Source organism: Protobothrops mucrosquamatus, unplaced genomic scaffold, assembly GCF_001527695.2.
Source record: "Protobothrops mucrosquamatus isolate PMUCROS unplaced genomic scaffold, P.Mucros_1.0 scaffold43, whole genome shotgun sequence".
Classification (NCBI taxonomy): Eukaryota; Metazoa; Chordata; class Lepidosauria; order Squamata; family Viperidae; genus Protobothrops; species Protobothrops mucrosquamatus.
Window position 1 is genome coordinate 1178859 of NW_015386425.1, and position 14723 is coordinate 1193581.

The window sequence follows — 14723 nt, forward strand, 5'->3', positions numbered from 1 at the left end:
AACCTTCTGAACAAGTCGCAGCTTCTGAGTTCTCTTCCAAAGGCATCCCATATAGTGTGCCTTGCAGTAGTCCAGCCATTGGTGATCAAGGCATGAGTAGCAGAAGATCCTGATCTAGGCAGGGTGATAGCTAGAACATCAGCTAAAGATGGTCATGACTTTGACTAACTGTTTATGTCAAGTACACAAAGATCTCTTAAATTTCAAACCTATTCTGTCATGAGGAATTGCAACCGCATCCTGAGTAATAACTGAGACCAGAGTTAATGGACTGCCCTTATATTCATTACCAAATACAGATGTGAGATTATGTTTAGGAAACCATCTTTGACTCCATTCCAAACTTCTGTTTCCATCTTAGGTCCACATCCTGTTTTCCATACCTCTCTTCCTCACCCTTATTTCTTATTTCAAGGGTCAGCAACATTTTCCGAACAAGAACATCCCCCACAGACAAGAAAACTGGCAAAATCTTGCAATTTTGTCAGGGAATGACAAGTTTTATGAGATTTTGGCGTCTTCGGATAACATAGCTAAAAATCCTTTGCAATCAAAGGCCTTATATTGTTTTTAATATAAGAAATATTTACAATTGTAAACTTAAAAAAAAATAGGAATTTTTTTCTATCTAATCAGCCATTGTTCAATGTTCAGAGCCCAGTTAGATCTATTGTGTTCCAACTACCTCTCTTAGTTCCTGTCTCCAGGTTAGTCTCATAGGACCTGGGCTCCATTATCTACAGCAGTCTCCCTAAATAAATCGGATTCTGGAGAAGGATGGAGGGATCCTGGAATTGAAGGCCACACATTTGGAAGGCACTCATGTTTGGGCAAATGGATTTAAACATCAATAGGAAGATACCAATAAATCTCTTTCCTGCTCCCTTTATTTAGTTCCAACTTGGTACAGTCGTCATATTGAAGTATATGATTGTCAACATGAGCTCACCTGCAGTAAACACCGGTCTTTAAAAGTGTAGCCTATGAGTCTGTCCAAATGCATCAGACACTGATGGTAACGGATGTGGTGTGTTAAGACAGGAAGCATCATGGCATGCTAGAGAAAGAACCATCACAATTCATGCTAGAAAATCCTTAAATGCAACAAGATCCTTAAACACTGCTTTTAGTCACTACTTTGCATTCACAATATACACTGCAGATATTATAAGCACTTCCATAATTTTTACAAAGGCTTTGAAAGAGAGCAGTATATTATACCCATACTGCAGAAGGGATACGTGTGCGATAAAGCAGGGAGAATTAAGTTTTTACATTATCTAGTAAATGAGCAGGTACAGATCAATCTTCGATATGAGAGTTCATCGCTTACCTCCTTATCTGCTTAATTCAAATTCAAAATGTAACAATTAATTCTCAGAGTAGTCCAATAATATGTTATTTCTAATTCACTCTCCCCCACATTTACAGAAGATAAAAATGATGAAGTATACGATTTATCTCAATCATACAATATATCCATGATTTAATCGAGATAACAGACAACCTGAGTGGAACTCTAGAGCTTCTGTATATTGATCTAAGGCAGACATGTCAAACACAAGGCCCGGGGGCCAGATGCGGTCCGTGAAGTGGTTTCATGTGGCCCGCGAAGCCATCCTGGAAACAGTGAGGGAACGGCCCCCGCTGCCTTGGCCCTGGCCCAGGCCGTCCAGGAGCCAATGTACAATTTTGTGGTGGCCATCTATGCTGAAACGCATTCAGTCTTAGCTCCACAAGGCCATCTAGAAACAGCGAGGAACCAGCCCCTGCCCCCTGGGTGCATGCTGGGGAGATGTCACCCTTTGTGAGGAATGAAGAAATGGACCATGCCTTGGCGCTTGCCCCGGTCCCACCCCCTTCTGCCAGAGACCCTCAGATCTGTCCCACTTCTACCCAGGCCCCAACAGGCACCCTTGACGCGAACGATGTAGAGCTGGCCATGCCCACCCAGCAGGCCACACCCACTCCATCCACGCCCACCCAATAGGCCGCACCCACCCTGGCCATACCTACCCGGCCCCCCGAGGGCAACCGCAATGCTGATGCGGCCCTCAATGAAATTGACTTTGACACCCCTGATCTAAGGGCTCAAATTATGGAAATCAGAACTGATAGGCACACAGGTTTAGGAAAGGAGGAAACAGAACATTACTGACTGTTAACTAAATGTTTTTATAAACATAGACATACTCAGTCGTAGCAAACAATGTTTTGAATAATTAATAGAAGTAGGGCTTCCAAATCAAGGGAAGAACTATTCTGTATTAGTGAGACCCCCTTATTGAATACTATGGTGAATTCTTGGCATTCTGCTTTAAAAAGTATTCATACAAACTGGAATATAAAAAGATAACAACAAAGATGGTTAGAAGGTTAGAAAATCTTATGAAGAGAGATAAAAGGACCTGAGAAGGTTTAGCTTTGTGGAGAGAAGATGAGGAAGTGATAGCAGTTTTCAAAGGATATTAAACAGAAGATGGTCAAGACCAGAGGTAGGCAACCTTGGCTCTTTTATGACTCATGGACTTCAACTCCCAGAATTCCTGAGTCAGCTATGCTGACTCAGGAATTCTGGGAGTTGAAGTCCATGAGTCATAAAAGAGCCAAGGTTGCCTACCCCTGGTCAAGACCTTCATCATTCAAGCATGGAATCTAGAACCCATGGCAAGTTGGAGCTTGGATAACACCAGGGATTACTCATTTACAAGGAGGAATCCATTGTTGAACAGGGTTGATGTCTTCAGTGCCTCTCCATGAAAGTTCTCAAGAGAACTAGCAAGGTGGGAAAAGAAGAGCTTTTGAGATGCAGGAAATATGTCTAAACCCTTAAGCTCTTCACTTGCCTTGTTGTGCCACCTGTCCATGCAAGGCAGGTAGGTAAGGCAGTATGTTATTTACTGAAATCCTCTCTGTGAAAACTCTACAACCATCATGCCCAGGGACCGTGCCCCAGGCATTTTGTTAGCAGCATGTTGAATACAGGAACATTTCAAATTTATTAAATTGAAACTCTAATCCTGAACCAATCTATTCCACTGGGCAAGAAAGAAAAATACTACACCAATAACTTTCAACTACTCTGTAATGTGCTTGTGCTCACAGTCTTGATACACATTTAATTCCATCCGATCACTTTTTAATTTGGTAGGAAGCAACATAGATATCGATATGGATACACACACACACACACACACATAAAGATACACCGTCTCCTTTGATGTCTTGGGGGAATATATGAGTGTACAATATGGGTATATTTTATGTAGATTTTTCTCAAAAACAATTGATTCTGCAGTAGAGCAGATCCATTGCCATTTGATACGTTGCTGTCCTTCACAATAAAAAGAACATTTCAGTGGATAAACTGCAAAGCCTTTCAAGGCCATGAACAATGTTGTTTGTAAGTGCTAAAAGAAAGAAAGATGATGTTTGGCATGGATTTTCCACTAGAACATTTATTCCTCAAAAACAAAAGCTACATATAAAAAGGAAAACATCTGGGGGTGGGGAGAGGGATAACGTCACTGATACCAATTCCACTTTGTACATTTCAGTTTCAAGGCAACCAAGAATAAGAAAATAAGAAGATAGTTAAGCAGGATTGAGAGAACCTCTCTTGTTGAGAATTCCACTTGTGCACTTCTGCACACTATACACTTTTTTTTCCTTTCTATCGTCTGCTGCAGACTGGTCCATAAATGAGTATACGTGCCTTATATCTGCACTTTTCTGCAGTTTGCGTAAGTTTGATTGATTATGTGCCATCGAATTAGTCACAACACAAGGGTCTATAAGAAATCAGATAGATAGATTTTCTCTAGGACTATTCTGAAAGGGGAACAGCATGATGAGTACCCTATACGCAATCTTCTGTTTACCTCAGCAAACAAATGCAAGAGATACTGGAGAGTCTCCAGGATTAGGTCCGCAATAGCAGATTTGTTGAATGTTGACAATTTGGGGGGGGGGGGGNTGAAAATTTGGGGGGGGGGGGGGCACGCTCCTTCTTATTTGCATTCCACAGGTTTGAAAGAGCCTTAGTTAAAACTGACTTTCACCATCCCCTTAGCGATGAACTTAACTCACTTGACAGACGTCAGAACGAATTCCCGTCTTCCAGAATCCTTGGCTGCTCAGCTCAACAGTTACTTCCCGCCGCATGGTATTCTTCTGTCTGATTTTTTGCAGGGCTTCCTTTAGAGAAAGAAAAAGAGAATGTGTATTTTGCTAAAGGAACCAAAATCCCCTTGAATTTATGGAAAACTTGAGTCTTGATAAGGGAGTCATCCTTCATGTGTTGTTTGGAATCTCACAATGGAGTTATTAGTCAACTCCAAAAACATACCGGACAGCTTGGTCTATTGGCAGGATAGGCCAACCCCACTCTAACAACTCTTAAGAGAAAGGATGAATAGGATTGGCTTTACTACTGCCACAATCCGGCATACTAATATGCAGAATCAGGGAAGACTGGTGAAAACCCTTAAAATCAGGACTAGATGCATCCAAATGGCACACTGTCTTCCATGAAAATATAAGGCAGAGGAGTCTCTAATTCTATAAATTATACTGTACATTCCTTCCATATAATGGCCAATACCAAGGAATGGTATTCCCTGTGACACTCCATGGAAGCAAATGCTGGACTTATAAGGAACGGTTGCTGGAACTGGGTATGTCTAGTTTAATGAAGAGAAGGACGAGGGGGGACATGATAGCAGTGTTCCAATATCTCAGGGGCTGCCACAAAGAAGAGGGTGTCAAGCTATTCTCCAAGGCGCCTGAAGGCAGGACGAGAAGCAATGGATGGAAACTAATCAAGGAGAGAAGCAACCTAGAACTAAGGAGAAACTTCCTGACAGTTAGAACAATTAACCAATGGAACAACCTGCCTCCAGAAGTGGTGAATGCTCCAACACTGGAAGTTTTTAAGAAGAGACTGGACAGCCGTTTGTCTGAAATGGTGTAGGGTTCCTGCCTGGGCAGGGGGTTGGACTCGATGACCTCCAAGGTCCCTTCCAACTTTATTATTATTATTATTATTATTATTATTATTATTATTATTATTATTATTATTATTATTATTATTATTATATGGGTATATGCATAGTTTTTTGTCATGTTTATGTAGTATATATTGGAGGTGGTTTCCCTTTGAGAGCTGAATGCAATGAAATTTCATTTTAATGTATGCTGATTAGAGTACATTTAAAGTGACAATAAAGTTATTGTACTCTACTCTACTCTACTCTACTCTACTCTACCCTACCCTACCCTACCCTATCCTATTCTGGAAAAGATACATCACAAAGTATTTCCTATATTATGTGGGCCTTGAAAAAAGTATCTGCTGCCCCCGCCCGTTTGTGTCTCAGCCTCCAAACCCACCACCTTGCCAACTCCCAGTAAGGCAGTTAAGAAGAAAAGAAAGGAGCATCTGTTCTAATGTAGTTTGGGATATATTGAATTTTAGAAGGGAAATAGTTCAGCTGCTGGGTTTCTTGCAAACCCATCTCGTTCTTCTCAATAAATCTTGCTAAAGAGATTCTTGGAGAATTGTGCTTGGAAAAGAATTACTTTCAGTTTAGGCAGATGCTAAAGAGCCCCACAGAGGGCAGGATTCCCACCATAGAACTACCTATTGTAGAGGCCTATAAAGAAGTTCCTGCAAGCACAAATCCACATGTGCAAATCACAGAAACCCACAATGAAGAATAATGAAGGCAAGCAAGTGTTTTTAGCTGTCTCTTTATCTTGCTGAAATCTTTCTATGGAAGGTCTCTGTTAAAGTGACTGCCTTAAGACTCCTGAGTGCATCCATGATAGAAGCCCAAAAAATGAAGCAGAGAGTTTTCAGGAGACAACCAATCAGCTCAGGTGATAAAAATCTAGAAACAGATATTTACACCCAGGGTGATAAAATGTCAAAGCAGCACTCCCTTTCCCCTTTTTGGTTTCCAGTGAAATGTAATCACCCACAAACGCTATCTGCTATCATTTTAACAATAACGTGTCCATTATTCCCTAGAAAGAAATTTCCTTTTTTTAATAAAAAAGTATTTGTCTTCCATTTGTTCTACACTGCAGCAATGAAAAGCTTCTGTAAAGTTGAAAATAGTCCACAGTATTAAAAAAAAAAAAGTACTTCTCTGTCAATGGGGCAGGTTTATTAGTAGGGCATGGACCTTCCCACTTAAGAGAAGAAACCAAAAGCTGATTTTTGCAAGACTCTAAGCTGGTAACATCACGCAGGCCAACACAGCTGGAATGTGACACTTGGCTGCGCAAGGCTGCTAAAAACATTAATTGGAAGAAGTTCCAGTGCATAGAGTGGGATTTTTTTCTGAGCCATTATCTTCAGGTTTACACTACGTGATTAAAAAACATAAAGTGTGAACAGGTTCCCTATGTCTCCAGTACAAAACTACTTTGAGGTACAGTAATATTGATTAAAAAGAAAGAAAAAAGAGACAAGTGTTTCATTGTTTTTCAAAAAGAAATGTGGCATTTTCTATTTCCCTCCTTCCCCTTTTGCTCTCCCCTTCCCAAATTCATGAAGTTATAATGCTGTTATTTTCTAACCATGCTTTTAGTGTAAAATTTTCTGTCCGTATGGCTGAGATGCCAGAATTTCAAGATTAGATCTGGCTACCTTGGAATGCTATCTCTCAGTTTTGCCTGAGTCCACAAATACATATCCTTCTTAACTGGAATCGTTAGCAGTATAGAAGAGCATTCTGGTTTTTAAAGGGAAATGTGAGGTTGCAATATTTTATAAGTAACGTATGATATATATAAAAGGACGCTGCTACTAAAAGGAAACCCAAGATTGATATATGACAGCTATTTACATTGTCTAAAGCAGTGGTGGCAAACCTTTTAGAGACCGAGTGCCCAAACTGAAACCCAAAACCCACTTATTTACCGCAAAGTGCCAACACGGCAATTTAACCTGAATACTGAGGTTTTAGTTTAGAAAAAAACAACTCATACATTAACGTCCTTGGTCTTAAAAGAAAAACACAATAACAAAGCTTTCAATGATACAAACAACTTTTGATTGAAAGGTAAAAATTTGCATTTGGCATGCTTTTGAACAATTAATGTGATTTTTGCTGTTGTATGCATGCTGATAATTTGTCTAACTTTGGCTCATACTTTGTAAGTTTGAAAGCAACACATTTCTCAAGCCCCTTCCTAGCCAAAACAAGACTCCGGAGCGAGCATGCTTGCTCTGGAGGCTTGTTTTCACAGGATTGCTGTTAAGAAGAGCGAGGCACGCTCCCTCCAGAGGCTTGCTTTGGCTAAGAAGGGGCTTGAAAAATGGCTTTTTCCTGTGAAAACATAGCCAAAGTGCGAGGTGTGCGTGCCCACAGAGAGGGCTCTGAGTGCCCCCTCTGGCACGCGTGCCATAGGTTCGCCACCACTGGTCTAAAGCAACTCTTTTTCTTGTTCAGAAGACGTAAATACTATGGATGGAAATTTGAATGTCCCTGGGCTCTAGGCATATCACAAGCACTGACTACAGCAGCAAGTCTTATGATTTGCTTAAGTGATTTGAGCTACCAGCAGTCTTTGCACAAAGCGGTCCCTTGTCTGTTCAAAGGCAAGCCTTTCTTTACTGATAGAACTCAAGGGGTGAGTTGTGATTTGCTGAATTGAGCAATCAAAGATTGAAACTAAAGGTACGCCTCAACTTGCAATCATTCATATAAACACTATTCAAAGTTACAACTGAGCTGAAAAAGGGAATTATGGCTAGTTCTTGTACTCATTACCATTGTAGCATCCTCGCAGTCGCGTGACCAAAATTTGGGGTCTTGACAACCAGCATGTATTTACAATAGGTGCAGTATCCCAGGGTCACACGGTCGCAATATACAACTTTCCCAGGGGGTTTCCGAAAAAGCAAAATCAATGGGGAAAGCTGGCTTTAACAACCATATGCTTTGCTTAATGACCATGGTGATTTGCTTAACAGCCACAGAAAAATGGTTGTAAAATCAGACACGATTCACTTAATGATCGCATCGCTTAATGACAGAAGTTCCAGTCCTAACTGTGGTCGTAAGTTGAGGAATAAAGTATATTTTACTACTGTGCATTTATATCGTCTCCTAAGAATTCTAAACAATTCATATATTAGAAGGAGTATGGCTCACGGACAAAATTAAGATTAATCAGATTGGATAATACTGAGTTGATGGACCACTGATCTCATTTGTACAAGATAGCTTCCTAAATTCCTAGAAAACAATTACCATTATTTTAGAATATTCTAATGATTCAAAAGATCCCCAACATTGCAGAAGCCATACATAGTCCTTGGGTAGTTTATTATTTACTTGTTTTCCTCCTCTCTATCCACACTTTCCATCCATAAGAACCCTCTGCAGCTAAAACAAAATCACGAATACATTTATTAAATTAAAAAGGATTAGTAATTTTAGTAAGTAGTGATTAATAAGGTTAGTAAAAGAGCTGTGGTGGCCAAGTGGTTAGAATGCAGTATTGCAAGCAAAACTCTGCCCACTGCCAGGAGTTAGATTACGACCGGCTCAAGGTTGACTCAGCCTTCCACCCTTCCCAGGTTGGTAAAATGAGGACCCAGATACGCTGACTCTGTAAATTGCTTAGAGAGGGATGTAAAGCACTATGGAGCAGTATATAAGTCTAAGTGCTATTGTTATTGCTAATAATGCAATTTGAAAAACCTGGCTTTTGTGCATACAAGTGAATTACATTAAATTACATAATTACAAAACCCAGTATTCTTTCCAAGAACCCCCAAAGCCAGCAGATACTCAGTAGTTTACATCCTTAAAATTGCCAGCTGCCCTCCTCCCAGTTCATGACAGTCTATCTCTTGCACACATCTCTTAGCATCTTCAATCAAAATACAGAATACAGTACCTTCTAGCTGTAAAATTCTTCTAGCTCGGGCCCATCCCAAACAAAAGGAATATCAGAATAACATAAATTAAAACACTAAGATGCCTATAACCTTGGAAAATAAACTAGGACTCAGGACAGGCTTGGGTTAAAGGCAACTGCCAAACCAACAATCTTGAGCATTACACAGAAAGCCAAGGAAAATGAAAATTACAACGTACTTCTCTCTGAACTAATTTCTGTTTATCTGCTTGTTTCACTTTGGGACTATTAGCCAGCAGGTGGCGTAATTTCACATAACTTTTCCAGAGTTTTTGGTATCTGAAAGAGGTGAGAAGAACAATAGTTACATTTTGGAATATTATGAGTTTGGGTTAGTGATCCGTCCGGAAATTATTTTATATACCCGAATTCTCTTTATAACCATACAAAGAGACTAATACAGATAATCCTCAACTTATAACAGTTCGTTTGGGGACCATTCAAAGCTACAACAGCACTGAAAAAAGTGACTTATGGCTGTTTTTTTACCCTTATGACTGTTACAGCATCCCCATGGTCACATGATCAAAATTTGGATGATTGGCAATTGGTTCGTATTTATGACAATTGCAGTGTCCCGGGGTCATGTGATCCTGACAAGGAAAGTCAATGGGGAAACCAGAGACACTTAAGAAACATGTTACTAACGTAACAACTGTAGCAATTCACTTAACAACTGTGGCAAGAAAGGTCAAAAAATGAGGCAAGATTCACTTAACTACTGTCTCGCTTAGCAATAGAAATTTCGGGCTCAATTAGGGCCATAGGTTGAGGACTATCTGTACATTTCCAGTATCATCTACCCTGTATGAAAGCTTAGTATCCAGTTTTTTCATCTCCTGCAGCTTGGAGTTGGAAGCAGAAGTGAAACTGGCTTGGGCCACTGCTAATGGAACTGAATCTTTTCAATAAAGGGGAAAAAATACCAAAATAAATCTTTTTTTAAAAAAAAAAGTTCCACGGAGTATTCAGGGGAAAGGATGATTGCACGATAAAGTTCATTCAGTTAATTCCACCAGATCCTGACCACAAACATCTGGAATGTCTCATGGAGACAATGGCCCTTTGGCCTCTCCCAACAAATGAAAAGAGGAACCAAGCATTTTAAATACGGACACCTGAAAATAATATCGGATGTTTCACTACTTATACATATTGCTTAGAAAGAAAAAAAAGTTACGTTGTTGATTAGTTCCATATGACTAATAAGGGAGCAGCTTACTGTGGATCTCCAGCGTAACTAAGTTGAGCTGGTCGTATTCCAAAATGGACGATAATGGGAAAAGTAATCACATCAGGGTTGAATTGTTCACGATCCAACTGATCAATACGAACAGAACTGGGTTTCTGCAGGAAGAGAAAAAGAAAAAAAGAAAAGAAAAATTTTAAATTTTACTAATAATGCCTCCATCAATGCTTCTTTGGGCGATGGAGTTTTGCACACACATAACTTTCTGATACAAACAAACTTAACACATTGAAACTTTCTAAGAGCTTTCATGGACTATATCTACTAACACTATTTTGAAAATAGCATGAACATTAGCAGTCTGAAACTAGCAGGATCTCTTCCAACTTTAATTGGATTCTCTCTCTTGGGCAAATAAATCATGTCCAAATATTATTATGAGAGGAAAAGGTGGTGAAGTGTTACTCTTCTCACGTTCACACACAGCATAACCACATAGGTTTCTTGGGCAATGAAACATTTTGAACCGACTAGACAAGTTCAGCCTGAATGTAAGACAGACATGGAGAAGGATAACAAGATGGTCACCTCCATTCACGCTACTGCTAGATTTAGAACACAAAATGGCTGAGGTTAATTTTGGGTTGAACAAGTCACACATTCATTGATTACAGTAACTTATGGGAGGATTAAAATTAGAATTACCATTGTTCTGTTTCTCCAGAAAGTTCTGATAGAATTAACTATTTATTCTGCTTTTATAGTGCATCATTCCACCTAAGAATTAATACATTAGGCGCTTATAATGGCTGAAAGGAGTGATATAACTATGGTCTGGGGGGTGGACTCAGTCTGATAAAAGTTTAATTATCTTGCTGGAGCCACTATTTTTCTAAACTTTAGAGTTAAAACATCATCAAAGAAAGGGATGGCTATTTAGCCCTGAAGGAGACTCAAAATTCATTTTTATTTAAATAATGCAATGCTCTTCTCAATAAATTTACAAGGTTATGCTCTGTGAGATATTCCTCTTCTCTCTGTTCCTAATTTAGTCTTCATGCTAACAAAGAAGCAGAAAACCCACGCAATCTCCCTCTTCTATTTGTTCCTGGCAGAAATTAGAATAATTGCTATTGTCACTAAAGGAACGTGGCAGAAAAGAAAAATATGCACACACGAAACCTATTTTTCTTCCTTTTCTCATACCCACTTTAAAAAGTTACATGGAGATATACACACACACACATACAACCAAGAAAATGAGGCCCCATAAATCCCCTCATGATCTTTAGTCATTATAGACAAGTAGCAAGGGGAGAGGTTCATTATTAAAATACATAAAAGTTACTCTTGTTGTCTGAAGAACAGAAGCTTCTTTTATGTGTTCCACAATACATATTAATACACAAAAGGCAGAGGTGTATATGTGACACGATTTTCTTTCTTTTGGGAGATGAATGCACATTCTGGAACATGGAGGAGAGAGAAAGAAGCAGATCATTTTTTAAATAGCTTATTGCTTGGATTGCTTCCTGTCTTACTTTTTTTATTTTTACAGGTAGTCCTCGAGATACGACCACAATTGAGCCCAAAATTTATGCTGCTAAGTGAGAAAATTGTTAAGTGAGTTTTGCCCCATTTTACGACTTTTCTTGCCACATTTGTTAGGTGAATCACCACAGTTGTTAAGTTAGTAACACAACTGTTAAGTGACTCTGGCTTCCTCATTGACTTTGCTTGTCAGAAGGTCGCAAAAGGGGATCACATGACCCTGGGACACTGCAGCCGTCATAAATACAAAATTCAAGCACCTGAATTTTGATCACGTGACAATGGGGATGCTGCAATGGTCGTAAGTGTGAAAAATGGTCATAAGCAGTTGTAACTTCGGTCACTAAATGAATATTGTAAGTCAAGGACAACCTGTGCTTGAACTTTGTATTCCCTTGCCTGTATTTTATCCTATTGCCTGTTTCATTGGCATTCAGCATATTAGACACACCGAATGAAACCTAATGCATTTAACCCACGCATGAATACAAAGGCATGTTAATGCCTTAGACCAGGGGTGTCAAACTCGCAACGTCATGTGACGTGTCGCGACGTATTGCCGTTTTTCCATTGCTGGCAATGGGGTGGGTGCAGTTTTGGCATGACGCATCCGGCCCACGGACCGGCAGTTTGACACCCCTGCTTTACACAATGTCATTGTTAGATTTCATGTACAGGTAGTCCTTGAGTTACGATAATAATGCAGCCTGCCAAATACGGTCCTAAGCCATAACGGTCATAAAACCGAAAAACCAATTAAAAGCTTTTTTTTGGTGGTGGTTGTTAAGGAAAAGCCAGTTGTATAACGAACAATAGTTTCGGTTCACAGTTTTGTCAAAAACCAGAAGTAACTGCCGGATTTTGGGAAGAACTATAGTAAAATATGCTTATGTGACATGGGACACTATAGACATCCATATATGCAGCTGGGTTGCTATGGGCCCAAAGTCCGGTCATGTGACCATGGGGGGTGGGAAGATGGCACGACGTGGGTTTTAAGTGCCCCTTTTCGGGTTAGTCGTAACTAATTGTAATCGCTAAGTGACTGGTTATAAATCAATGACTATCTGTAATCAGATACTAAATGGAAATGAAAAGCATCTTGTAAATAATAACAAAAGGGCAAACCTCTGGAAAAGACCTCTGGGCTCTGGACCCTGACAAGTTAACTGCTGGATCAGGTCCCATTGGGCTTTTATTGCATCTGTCACCATTATAGCTCCTCTAACTTTTGAGCTAAAGTTTTTAGGGAAGGACTCAGTGGTATTGAAAGGCTCCTCCTTCAGACCAGCATGCCTTGGTACAAACTTGATATGTGGTCTATTTGCATCTTTGGTCTTGTGGATGCCTGCCGATTCACAACTTCCAGCAGACCCAACGATCACAGCCAAGAGGAAGAGATGCTAGGAGTTGTAATTCAATTAAAATAATAATAATAATAATAATAATAATAATAATAATAATAATAATAATAATAATAATAGTAATAATAGTAATAATAGTAATAATAATAAAAGAGTTGGAAGGGACCTTGGAGGTCTTCTAGTCCAACCCCCTGTTCAGGCAAGAAGCCCTATACCATTTCAGACAAATGGTTGTCCAGTCTCTTCTTAAAAACTTGCAGTGTTGGAGCATTCACAACATCTAGAGGCAGGTTGTTCCACTGATTAATTGTTCTATCTTCAAGGCCACACGTCCTATATTCGTGACTTATATATTCCAATCTTAGATATGACCCTGGGAAATAGCCTAGAATTTTCCCAAATCTTTAAATACCAAATGAGTTTTGCCCTATTTTATGACTTTACTTACCATAATTCTTAATGAATTACTATAGCTGTTAAGTTAGGGACATGGTTTTTAAGAGACTCTGGCTTTCCCATTGACTTTGCTTGTCAAAAAGTTGCAAAAGGTGACCACATTACTCTGGGACACTGCAACCACCATAAACTACTGTGTGGTGGTGCAGTGGTTAGAATGCAGTATTGCAGGCTAACTCTGCCGACTACCAAGAGTTCGATCCTGACTGGCTCAAGGCTGATTCAGCCTTCCATCCTCCCAAAGTCGGTAGAGTGAGGTCCCAGATTGTTGGAGGCCATATGCTGACTCCGTAAACCACTTAGAGAATGCTGTAAAGCACTATGAAGTGGCATATTAGTCCAAGTACTATTGCTAGTAGCCAAGAGTCCGAATTTTGATCATGTGACCATGGTCGGAAGTGTGAAAAAGGATCATAAGTCCCTTTTTCAGTGCTATTGAAAAGTCACTAAACAAATGGTTGTAAATCGAGGACTATCTATATTTTGTGCCCTACTTGGGGATGGCAAAGGGGGCCACAGTTGATGCCATGATGTCATTGAAATATCCAGCCCCATCCAGGTTAGGGGACTCTGGGACAACTTGTTAAGACACACATTGCTCAACCATAATAGATTCTATGGTAATGGAACATTAAAAACATATTCTTGTCAGTAATAGTTGGAGTAGCTAATATTTAGTATAAATTTTTATTTCAAGAGAGAACATTCCAGTACCATGCCAGAGCTGGTCACTATCATCCCTTTACATTCTTCGGCGTATTTCTGCCACTCCAGTTCTTCCCACTGTAGCATATTGGCAATCTCTTCTTCTGGCACGAGAGGTTTATTGCAGCGTAACAAATACAGGAGGATCTGATGCATTGATAGAACTTCCTTCCCGCCATCTTAAAAACAGCATTGGACCGATTGTCAAACTCTTCTTATACATTGAAAGGAAAGCATTTAAAAACGAGCAATGGTTTCAGGGCAGCAAAATGGCTTCTGTGGAAAATTAAACAGTAGCTTGTCTACACATCACATTTTGAGATTTTTTTTTTTTTGAGATTTTATTAAATTTATACCCCGCCCTTCTCCCGGAGGACTCAGGGCGGCTTACAGCCAGTTTAAAACAGTGATACAATACAAAATTTAAAAAGATTTAAAATAACTATTTAAATTTGGCCGCTTCTACTAAAAATTTAATTTAAAACCCCTTTAAAATACCCCTAGGCCAGTCCTGCCTGCTG

General features: G+C 39.6%; 1 protein-coding gene across 1 annotated transcript in view; it reads right to left on the reverse strand.

Moving 5' to 3' along the window:
* Positions 1–14723, reverse strand: part of DROSHA (drosha ribonuclease III) — a 101171-nt gene that overhangs the window by 54955 nt on the left and 31493 nt on the right. Inside the window, exons 14-18 of the mRNA XM_015811503.1 lie at positions 14212–14381; positions 10160–10284; positions 9117–9216; positions 4090–4197; positions 950–1057 (exon numbers count right to left, since the gene is read on the reverse strand). Coding sequence (XP_015666989.1) covers positions 950–1057; positions 4090–4197; positions 9117–9216; positions 10160–10284; positions 14212–14381 — 611 coding nt within the window. The remainder of the gene's footprint in view (positions 1–949; positions 1058–4089; positions 4198–9116; positions 9217–10159; positions 10285–14211; positions 14382–14723) is intronic.